Below are 12257 nucleotides of genomic sequence, written 5' to 3'. Positions count from 1 at the left end.
GGAAATGAAGTTGAATAGACGTTGACGTATTATTATTTTTTGTTTTTTGTATAAAGTTATTAAAATTGTTTTAGTTTTGATCAGTATCATCTCATGTATTTTTACAGAATGTCTACCTAGTCTGAAACCAACCTATTTGTGTTGCTTAAAAACACATGTAAACTATACATTTGTGCTGAAAAGTTGAGAATTCAACTTATGGATGTAGAAATGTCATACCCTCAAAAAAATGCATTAAGATTTTATTTCATAATTAGCAGGGGTGCTAAAGCCAACTGTAGACATGAAAATATTGTACGCAAATGTTTGCGAGTGTTTAAATAAATATATCAACGACCAGAACAACACAGGAAGGAAGTGTGCGGTTTGTTGTTAGTGTTTCCTGCCTTGCAAAAACCATGCACATTTTCGCCTAAAAAACGCGACTAGCCTAAAGATGCGAACACATTGCAGGGATAGCAGTTACGAAATATAGTACTCCGATATCCTATCAAAAAACCTAAACTTTTTTTTTACTTTTGTGCTTTGCTCGCGGTCAAAACTATCTGTACATATCAGTAAATATATATAAACTCATTAAAAAAATTTTAAAAATTAAAAAAAAAAAAAATAGGTTTGTTTACCACACAAGTATATGGCATAAAAACCCATTTTGACATAGTTTTAATCCATAGGGTAAGTAGTACAGGAGGATATAATTTTTTTTAGAGATTATTTCATAAGGAAATGTGGTCATGTGGACTCAAGTGTTGGAACTTTTTTTATCTTCTTAAAATTGTGGTCTGTCTACGATACAGAAAAAGACACTAGAATATGAAAAATAATAATACAGGATGTAGCCTATATAAAATAATGTCCCGTTTTCAATGGTATATTATAAAAGTTTTATTTGACTATTTGCAATACGTCATATATCAACCTAACCTAGTTTTTTTCTCACAATTATTCAATATGTGCACCTTTAGTTATACGGCACACATCCAACCTAAAGTCCAGTTCGCAGATAACATTTACGAGAATTTTTTGAAGTGAAAGTCACCTGCTGAGGGGGCTACAATTTTTTGAGCGTTACGAAAATTCCGATCGCACGAGGGGAATAGTAATGTACGTGGTGGGGGAACCGGTAGAGCAGGAGAGTGCGTCAGCGGCGACGCCACTCCAACGCATGCGCTAGCGGTCGAATGGGAAGACAGCAAGGGAGGGAGGGATATGTACATATATTATCATGCTCTATGCTGATAGTTGTAACGGCTGGAAGGAGAGAGGTAGAAATGACGCAGCAGTGTGTTGCTACGGAATTCTCGTAACTCTGCATTGTGTTTGTCTATTCCTCAGTTTTCGTAACGACTAATGATTAACACTATTATATTTATTTTATTTTATTTAAAGTATCAACAATTTATTTATTAGTGTGCTAAAGAGTTATTGATGTAAGCTTTTGGACCTACGCCATTGCTTAGCATAATGCTAAGTTCAGAATAAATAATAGTTTAAAAAACTAAAAAAACATGCTTTTATAGAAAATCCAACTAAAAAATAGAAAAAAATTATTTTTAATAACTTTAAATTAAAAATAGTGTAAAATAAAAAAAAGTATTTTATTTAAAAAAAGCGTGGGGTCCATGGTGTCAATAGTTATAATTATTGCTTAGCAATGGCGTATGTCCAAAAGCTTACATCAAGTCATGCACTCCCATTGCACAAATCTTTCAAAGATAATAAAGAGTTATTTATTTGTGAAATTAACTTTATAAGTATCATAATTGTAGTAAGTATCAAAATTGAAGTATCATTCAATTTTGTGTGAATAGTGTGACTGAAAATGTAAAAAAAAGACGTACAGACGTAAAAGGTTAACTATAGAAGTGTAATTTATTTTTGGCATGTGAACACTGTGATTATAATGTCAACAGGTCTTATAGATTTGTGGGATATTTCTTTTAAGTTTAATTTATGTTCAATTGGAGTGTTTTTATTCTTTAGTTATATTCAGCTGGAGATCGTGATTTAACATCATGCCTAAAAGTAATAAAAAAAAGGCAGGAGCAGGTAAGAGGTATTATCAAAGGCAACGTGGGAAAAGAAACCCGCCAAGAAAAATCCGCCAAAAAGTGCCAGTTCACGGATGCGAGAGTACAGGTTGCGGAAAAAGACATTATTTTCTGTGTGCATTATGTGACGTCATCAAAGCGTAACGAAAAGTAGCGTTACAGAAGGTGTAATGATTAGGATTAGAAGTGGCGTAACTGTTTTGCTATTTTCCGACATGTTTGTTCCACGTGAACATCAATGGCGGAACCGAGAAATTGGGTGTGTGTGGCAAAATATTTGGCTGCGGATACGTCAATTGCACATAAAAAAAACCGTTATTCGAAGTAGGTATGTATAACTTATACATTTTTATCTATCACGTTACTTGCCGAGGGGGAAAAAAATGGCAGCAGAAGTGCTGTCTGCAACGCCGATAGTGAGCTGATGTAGAACTACAACCAGTCTGTCAATATGGAGGCCCCTTCCTTCAGATGTGATTGAGTTCGCGACTGCTGTGGTGGAGGGGGGAAGCCTTCATTTCACAGACGAGAGAGCCACACCCGAAGTTCCCCGAAGTTCATGCTCGCTTTTTTTTCCCGTACCACAACAGGTGTATTTATTTAGGATGTAGCTTACTCATACGTCGCACGCCGTTCTATCTCATTGTATAAACCGGTGTGGCATTAAATTTTGCGGTCGATTAGGATATTTTAGCTACATTATAAATACTTTAAAACATTTCGGATGGTTGGTTAGGTATACTAGGTAAGTATAGCTACATTAAAAAATACTGTAAAATCTATTTCTGGTTGCTTAGCAAATAACTTTTTAATATGTAGCTATCCAGGGCTAGGAAACCGTTTACATGATTTCACAGTATCTTTAATGTAGCTATCCTAACCAAATCAACCGTCCACAATGTTTTGTGTTTCCTTTTATCAACACCGTCATATTTATTTACGATGATTTTTTTTTCTAACCTAACTAAAACTAAGTGTATTTTGGAGGGGTCCGGGTTAGGGAGGGACCTAGGTGCGTCTCAGGCCGAAGCCTATACGCCTAGTCATGCTGGGATTAGCCATGCAGGGAGAGGGTCGCATGCATCATGTGCTAGGAGGGGATTGGCCAGCCATGGCAGCGATTGGCGCCATGACTAACTCCCCTCACCCTTAAATCTAGACTATAACTAGAGATAGGGTGGGCCCAGGTAAAACCTGCATAGACACAGGGAAAACCCTGGGCACATTCATGCAGGATGCAAATTGGCATGCATTACGTGTAGGAATTTACAGGAGACAGAGGATGGTCTGGATGAAGTGTTGGACAGAGTAGAAAAGAGTCTACCATGCGGGGGTTGGGTACTTGGACTCGTGGTCCTCTTTGCTAATTGTCCAGGACTGGATTTAGTGACCAGGGACGCGAGCGCTCCTGGTGGTGAGTGGTTGCACTGACCACTCACTCCGCCGTCAGTCAGCACCTAAAAAACTAAGAAACTAAGACAGAATATTTACGATGAACAAAAAAAAAAAACCGAAGATGCACGATCGGGTGTTTGGCTCTCTCGTCTGTGAAGTGAAGGCTTCCCAGGAAGTCGGAGGCTGTTGTTATCGAGGCTACGCGACGGCGGGAGGGGAAGTCCTTTCCTCGCTGCGGCCAGACAGGACGAGGACTCGCCGCAGTCTCTCGCCAGGATGGCAGTCGTCCTGGCTGCGCTGCTGCTGGCCTCCGCCGCCAGCCACGTGACAGGTAACTGTCCCCTACCCCCACTACCCCCCCCCCTCCTCCCACCCCCCGCGTGATGTACATCAAGTTCTGTCCCTGCCCGAACACGCCCGAATATTCACCTTGGGCCAACCTCGGGTTTATTCATACATATTCATATTTCTCTGTTTTTTTTTAATGTAGCTATACTAACCTAACTGACCGTCCACAGTGTTTTAAAGTGTTTTAACGTAGCTAACCTTAACCGACCACTTTTAACATTTGAATTCATTTTTCCTGCGCAAAAATGAAACAAATCCCGAGGTTTGGCCGAAGGGGAATATTCGGGCGTGTTCGGGCAGGGACAGAACTTGATGGACATCTTTAGGCTTCTCTCAAAAAAACTAAGCCATGTATATCCTTAATGTTGTTGTGTTGAGCCATGCATGTCATGCAAGTGATAAAAATTGTTAACATTTGCGTGTCATTTTACCAATATAAGATAAGTAAAGGATTGTAAGCCGTCTTAAGGCTTTTGTTAGAAAAAAATCTCCTCTTTTATAATACACGTCATTTTTATTAAAAATTCAATTACTTTTAATAATGTGCAAATGAAAATTATTTCTGTGTTTATATATAAATATATATAAAGTGCACATGTGCTATTTACCGATAATTTTACCAGCAAGAAATTAAGTGACCGCAAAAATACACTACCACACTTCGATTATAACCCTTACAGAATACGTAAATACTCCACAAAATAGGAAACGATATTTATATTGACTCTCAGTCTCAAGGGCTTCTTTAAGTAATTTTTCTGGTAAATATTTCTCATTATCATTAATTTGTAAATATTGGTATGTAAAAACCATTTTGGCTTCGCAAGTAAAAGATAAACCTTTTTTAATTAGGTAAATTAATTATTTAAGCTTAGACATATCAAGAACTAAATTTTATGTATACTAAGAAAATCAAGGGTAAAAGTTTCGATATTTTGATTTTAAAAAAAAACGTGATATCAATATTATCAAGTGGATACTCTAATGGTATCGATATCATTGAAAGGATATCTCGATAGACTGATAAATATAAATGTGTAACAATTTTGTCATCTATATCCACACGGTGTGCAACCTGCCGAATATTGTATTTTGAGTCACAAAAGAGCTGTGTTCTTCTCTTACTGTCCAGGGTAAGAAAGATAACTCTCGGAGCATCTTGACACAGAACCGTGTTCAGCCTACTCACTTCTTGCTAACACACATACCGCGATATCAATCATTAAGGGATAACTGTCGTACCCGTCACAGTGTTCCATAGCTTGGTGATACACCATAGACCAGTTATATGTTATTTATTGTAGAGACTTGCAAAATTCGCGGATTCATTCGGTGATAGGCTAGAATTCAAACACATATACCTCTTAGATAATTTTGCTATTGGCTTACTTTTCATCTGGACGAATCTCAACCAGTTATAAACCCTCAACCAAAGAAGGATCGAATCACAGACAAACCAGTTGTGACGACTGACAAGTCGGCAGCCAATGAACTTTCGTTGTTTGCCCGAGTGTACAGGGGTATGTGCAGTTTATCCTGAAGGCCATCGAAACCGCGAATATTGCAGGTCTCTATTTATTGGTCTTCTATACATTTTCTCTTTTATCACTTAAGTCATTATGATCGAATTTGTAGCAAATAGTGGCAGTCAAAGGGAGACCGAAACTTTTCGAGTAATTTTCATGTAAAATTACACAACGACTTTTACTTGATCGTGGCAGAAAGTAAAAACATCAAGATAAAAAAATTAATTTTGTCCATAATTTTTGAGTTATCTCAAAATATATTACTTAAAACTTTTTTTTAACAAAAAAAAGCCAACACCTCACATTCCTGAAATTATGCCCTTTTTTTCCTTGTATATATGCAGTTCACAAACTAAAAAATAAAATCTGTGGGGAGTAAATCCAAGTGAAAAATTCTTTCGATCTTAATGCATTGTAATTTTTTTTTTTTTTTTTTTTGCAGATTCAGCATCAACGAAGGATGATTGCAAGTATGACCCTGACATGTGCGATGTTAAAGACATGGGTACGACTGCGCTTATGAAATACATGAATACCCAGCCGCCACAATTTACTACACCAGAACTATCGCCAGAAATGCTGCTCCACTCCTATGCGGACGAAAGAGTAAACCAGTCAACCCTGTACGATTTACTGAAACTTGCCGATACTATAGTTTCAAAACGAACCCGCCATTTAAGAGGTAACACGACAGTGCTGCTAGATGTCGAGAAAATAGTTGAGAATGCGGACGTACCAGCCAAAAGTTACAAGGTTGAGAATCTGACACACATATCTGTTGCTGTCGAGGAAGCTAGTGCCAACGTTGCCACGGTGATGGCATTCAAAAGAATCGCAGGGCACGGCGGAAGAAACAAATCCTGGGAGATACAGACCAACTCAAACTCGAGCAGTGACGACTTGGATTACGCTAGTGACGACGTCGTCGTGAGACTACCTCCGGCGAACATCAGCACCGCGGCGACTGCAATAGTTTACGCCGACCCTGAGAAGCTGTTCCGAGAGAGGGACACGCAGAAGGGGAAAGTTCTCAACTCCGACGTGGTCAACGTGAAGATCAGCGGCGAAGCGAGGCTGCCCTACGTGGACACAGTCTTCAGGATGAAGATGAACGTCCACGGATGCGAGGAGCCCGTGTGCGAGTACTGGAACCACAGCGAGACGGACGAAGGCCGCTGGTCGGGAGACGGATGCAGGCTGATGAGGGTCGGGAAGGGGAAGGTGTTCTGCCGCTGCAGCCACTTGACGCACTTCGGCTCGCTGATACAGAACAGCCCGATGGAGCTGGGGCGCGCGCACGACGCGGCCTTGGACGCCATCACCTACCTGGGCTGCGCCATGTCCCTGGCGGGGGTGGGCAGGATCGTTGCGGTGGCGGCGGCCCGCCCCCGGTGGCGGCGGGACGTCGGCCACAAGCTGGTGCTCTGCCTCGCCGTCAACGTGGCGCTCATGACGACGCTGTTCCTGCCCGTGGCCGTCGGCGCGGTGGGGTCGGGCCCCGCGTGCGTCGCCGTCGGCGCGGGACTCCACTACCTGCTGCTCTCGTCCTTCGCGTGGACGCTCGTCTCGGCGTGGCTCCAGTACCGGCGCTTCGTCGTCGGGATCTGCGCGCCCGTCACCCACCTCATCCTCAGGATGTCCCTGCTGTCGTGGGCCCTGCCGCTGCTCCCCGTGGCGGTCCTGCTGTGCGTGGACCCGCACATCTACGCCAACCGCAACCTCTCCTGCCACCCGCGCACCGTCTGCTTCCCCACGGACGTCTACTTCTACGCGACCGTCACCGCGCCCGTGGGTCTCGTCGTGCTCGCCAACGCCTTCATATTCGCGCGCGTAGTGCACGCGTTCTTCGGGTGCGCGCGGAAGGTGCGGCCGACCAGGGGCGGCAGCAAGTCCACCCGGGTGCTGTTCATGGTCGTGTTCGAGTTCTTCCTCCTCGGCCTGCCATGGGTGTTCGGGCTGCTGTCCGCCGTGCACGTCGTCTTCCTCTACCTGTTCTGCCTGACGGCGACCCAGCACGGCTTCGTCCTCTTCCTGTTCTTCGTGTTCCTGAAGAAGCCCGAGCGCCACAAGCTGGCCGACACCTCGGCAGGCGTCGCGTGCAACAGCGAAGCGAGGAACGAGCAGCATCGACCGCCGGAAATGATGCGCTTTAAAAGGGTTTCGGATAACCGCTGAGGAAATTTACTGTATCAGATTTCTAGAGAACGTAATTCTTGAAAGTGATATGAGTAGAGACCGGAAAAATTCGCGGATTCATTTCGTGACAGGCTGAAATTCAAACATGTGTACAATTCTGCTGGTTCTGCTATTGGCTCGCGGTTTAACTGGAGCTCTCTGGGCCAATGAGAGACTATTGACCAAAGAAGCGTCGAATCACAAGCTACCCATGTGGAGACGACTCACAATTTAGTAACCAATGAACACGCGTGTTTACTTGAGAAGTGAAGAGGATAATGGAGGCTATCCTAGAGGTCATTTAATCCGCGAATTTTTCCTGTCCCTAGATATGAGACTATTATTTGAAATATTTATGAGTAACAGTTGCTTCCCCGAATCTACTGTCCATGGGAATCAAACCAAAAATCTAAAAGTAATTTATTAATTAAAATTTTGAAACATGCTATTTTGCACAATCATGCAGTGAAACCATGTAGAGTAATTCATGATTATTTAAGGTAATTTTAATTTGATGGTTAGTTTCATACATTCAAATACCTACAGTAAAAAATCAATAACAGCATGTAGAAAGTAGCTTCAAAATGATAGATGTACAAACAAAAGTTCCAACTAAGTTTAAATTTGGCTATTTAAAATGCTTATAAAACATATTTCATATGTTGCTATTTATTTATTTTCGATGTACATTAATGCACAGTGTTGGTAAAAGATACAAGATGTATCGCAACAGTAGTGAGACAGGAGGCCTTATCAGGAACCTTTAAGTCAAGCATATTGCACATGTAAAGCTTGGCTAATTTGTTGTTTGCTTGAGAAATCCTCATTATTTTCACCATAGACCTCCAAGCGTATTGATTTTAATGACTAAGTTGATACTCAGCAATGCATGCCACTTTGCCACTTCCTAATTAAGTACATGCTAGGATTTACGAATAATAACTAATTGACGAGAAACATTAATTTAAGAGGTGTATTACACTGTTAACGCCTAGTGAACACACGATATACCCGGAAAAGTGACCTTATGACTTCGTCCTACTCATTCAAATACACCCCTAGATGGGCATACGGGCATATGTACTTATTCAAATCATTTGGTACATTGCTTGAAAAAAAGCAAAGCTGCCGTTACGAAGAAAAAAAAAAAGTGGCTGCGCGTACTTCTGGTATGAATACAACCCCTTGCAACAAGTCAGTCTACCAAAGAAACGGTGGGTGGAACAGAAAAAAACCTTCCAGGTGGCTTCCAAATGGGGAGCCCGTTTCTTTTCTTGGGCTCCCCATGCGGTGGCCATTCCGGGGGTTTCTCCGGGGTCGCGGAGTTTTGCAAAAAATTTTTTTTAATTTTGGATAAGATAAATGTACCATGAATCGGAATTGAAAACACAATATTTATCACGCTCGGTAATATTTTAAAGAATTCTAGGTTAAATTTGGTGTCAGAGTTTCGTATTGTAGCTAAGTGTTTTTGAAACATCTCTAGCGAATACTGAAAGCATCGCTCATTTTTTCCCCTCGAAATCTCTCGTTTTCCATGCTCAGGACTATGCAACGCATTCATCCGATCAAAAATTTTATGTTTTAATATCTCTGTCGGAAATATGTTACATACTCAAAAATCATGCATGCACATTGTTTATATATATATAAACAATGTGCATATACTGTATATATATATATATATATATATATATATATATATATATATATATATATATATATATATGGATACATACAGGTATACGCGGACATTTGTAGGTTTAAACCTCGCTATCTAAGAATCTGAAATTGATTTCCGCCTATGTTTTCCTTAAGTAATTAAGTTGTGACGAAGGGTTACCGAATTAGTGCTATTTTTATACACTTGGATCTGAATCTTTTTCACGTTGTATGCTATTACGTGTACGCCAGCGACAAAGTGTTGTGAATACCGCCTAATAAAGAAGAATATTACCCAAATTTTTCTAATTTTATCCAATTTAAGTTAATGTCAGAAGAAAGAGGGGTGTGTCTTGAGGCCTTTAAGCCCACTCCTGTATCCGCCATTGTGACATATTATTACTAGGATTTACCCTTCCAGTTCAGTTACATACATTTACCCTTATAATTTAATCATAAAATATTCATCAGTTTTAAACACACGTACAAAACTAGAGTTTTTTTTTGTTATACGACTACAAAGTAGTCAAAGACTAAGTATTTGCCTGCACTGATACAGCAGTCAGTCAAGAAACATTTGTTCAAAAAAATACTTGTTTGTTTCAACTACATATTTTGGCCTAATTATAGCATTGTTTCAGGTAGTACTACAACTCGTCTGTACTTGTCTAAATGTTTTTTTACTGTAAAAGTTGCTTTGCACAATAAAATAGTTAAAACTAAATTTTAATTGACTTATTATGTATATTAATTATTCACACTAATCATGTGACTGGTAAAATTTAGATAAATATCAAACATCATAAAATAAAACACTGTAAGTAGTATGAATTATGTTTAGGCTTTTTTTTTGCTTAAGTATATTTGGAGAAGTGATAATTTTTACATAACCAATAATATCCCCCTTTCAGTCCTTAGGGATGAAATTACGAAGTATAGTAAACAGGAGTTGGAAGTTATTTTGTGCTTATTATTCATACTTAATCTTTCACCACCAACTTGATAGCTTTGAGGCAGAATTGCAATTGCACAAAAACCACAATAATGACTGAGAGGAGAATATTTTTCCCTATTTAGTGTTTTATTGTCTATAACCTTACTAAGCCTAATTATATAACTGTTTAAAATTGATAAAAAAAACTTCAGAGATAAGTATTTTGCTTTCATTGCATAAAAATAATACTTTAGCTGTTCAATAATGCCAACTCTCGAGAACTGGATATATTTACTGTTTCATACACATGAACCAAACACTTTACGAGGAAAAAGTCTACTGCTGATTGCTGAAGGCACTTTAGCACACAGTGGGAAAATACAATAAAGGACAAACAAGCTAACCTCGGCTGGTGGCAATTTTCAGTGGTGAGGCTAATTGACACCTGTTTCGTTGGAAAAAAAAAAATTAAATATACGTGTATATACTTGTTACGTAGTCAGCCAGCTTGGGGGAAAAAAATAATTTTTTCCCCCGCGTTCCCAATTCTTAGTGAAAACATCTTTGTCGGGCAGATTCAGGTTTCAACACTGGCTTCACTGGTCAGTCAAATATGTGATGCGGGTGACTGCACACTGCCATACGTCAGTCAGAGCACAACGGGGTCAGCAGTGCCTCCGCTAATCTTTTGTCATTGCACGTAATGATTTATCGCGATGACTGTTCGTGTGCCAAGATAGCTTGCTATTCATTATAATTACTTCTGACTAAATCCCCTTTACCCCCCACGAAATCCTAAAAAAATAAAATATCATTCCCGCCAACAAATGGAAATAATTTGAAAGCAAACTGCGGGTGAAGTTGTTCTATTTCTCTCTCCCCCCCCCCTTTTTTTTCTCATTACATCATTCATAACTGTAATTCTGCGAATGCTACAAGCCTGGGAAAGCCATAGTGCTACTCTCGCCTGCGCAGCTTCTTAGGTATCGCCTCTATGTGCAAGGCTCTGAACTGACGAGCTGTCTTCTTTTCGTCTCGCTCTGTGCAACTATGAGACCAAAGTTTTGGTGGCCACTATTTTTTTTTAATCCACAGATGCAACATGTGTTGCAGGAGGGACAATGAGAAAAAAAATATGAATAATTTATGTTGTGGGTGACATTTCCAAGTTGTAAATTTCACCCGATTTTTTTTTTTTTTTTTTCGCTCTGCTGGTATCCAAATGGCAGTACGAAGAGGAGGTTGGTAAGAAAATAAAACTGGAGCGTGAGATATAGTCCGTGTCAAGCAACTTGTATCAAATTTAACAGTTCTCAAAATTAGTACCAAAGGTCTATGTAACTTTCTGTCAGTGTTGTATTCTCAACAGCGTGTGGTTGTCAGTTGAGAATTGGTACTACTTTCGAAAACTGTAAATTTTGATGTGAATACGTCTTTAAAATTGCTTCCATAGTGTGAGGGAATTCAAAGAACGAATGATAACAAAATCGGGGGATACAGTTAGGTATTGCAGCTACATATATATCATCTCCATCCCAAAATTTATTTACACCACTGGATAGCTAAAGGATCAAAAAATTCGTTACGCTAATAGAGGACTGTGACGCATCGCGCGCGGTGGAGGGGGAAGCGCCGCCATTTTGAGGTCATTTTGCTGCGTTTCGAGATTTCCGTTTAATATAACTATTGACTCGGAGAAGCTACGACGTTCGTTTGAGTCTGAGTCGTCAGCTCTCGTAAAGATTTATCGATTGCATTTATAAAACATTAGTGTTAAATAATTACAGTGAATATATATCTATATCTGTTACGTACATGTATTCACGTACAACACACGGCCGTGTCCATGACACAGCTACACTTTTTTTTTTTTTTTACATAACACAGGCTATAGAGCTAAGGAGTTGTTCGGCTTCTGAGTTCTAGCCTAGTCGAAGGCGAATATTTCACCGACAAGACGTTTCGGTTGACCTTGCAGACGCCATCTTCAAGTTAGTAGTTACCTTCCTGCGCTCCCAGGAGAGACGTTATTCTAGAATCAGGGGCCAGAAATAAGACGAGGCAGCAAGATTAACGACTGTAACGTTGAATGTAGCAATGCATACATACTTATTCGTAGAACCGACCAGGTACACACAGATAATAATAAGTTCGGTATTTCCTTCC

At 40.1% G+C, this 12257-nt stretch overlaps 1 protein-coding gene across 1 annotated transcript; it reads left to right on the top strand.

Moving 5' to 3' along the window:
- The first annotated feature begins 3668 nt into the window (after positions 1 to 3668).
- LOC134542991 (adhesion G-protein coupled receptor G2-like) lies at positions 3669 to 9887 on the top strand. The gene is made up of 2 exons (XM_063387646.1): positions 3669 to 3777; positions 5763 to 9887. The coding sequence occupies exons 1-2, from the start codon at positions 3723 to 3725 to the stop codon at positions 7493 to 7495; spliced, it is 1788 nt and encodes a 595-aa protein (XP_063243716.1). The 5' UTR covers positions 3669 to 3722; the 3' UTR covers positions 7496 to 9887.
- Positions 9888 to 12257: the final 2370 nt, after the last annotated feature.

This window comes from Bacillus rossius, assembly GCF_032445375.1.
Source record: "Bacillus rossius redtenbacheri isolate Brsri chromosome 9 unlocalized genomic scaffold, Brsri_v3 Brsri_v3_scf9_2, whole genome shotgun sequence".
Taxonomy (NCBI): domain Eukaryota; kingdom Metazoa; phylum Arthropoda; class Insecta; order Phasmatodea; family Bacillidae; genus Bacillus; species Bacillus rossius.
This window is presented reverse-complemented; position numbering and strand designations above follow the sequence as displayed.

Coding starts and splice junctions, on each gene's coding strand:
- LOC134542991 (XM_063387646.1), top strand. CDS start 3,723: ATGGCAGTCGTCCTGGCTGCGCTGCTGCTGGCCTCCGCCGCCAGCCAC. Junction 3,778..5,762: donor CGCCGCCAGCCACGTGACAG/GTAACTGTCCCC, acceptor TTTTTTTTGCAG/ATTCAGCATCAACGAAGGAT.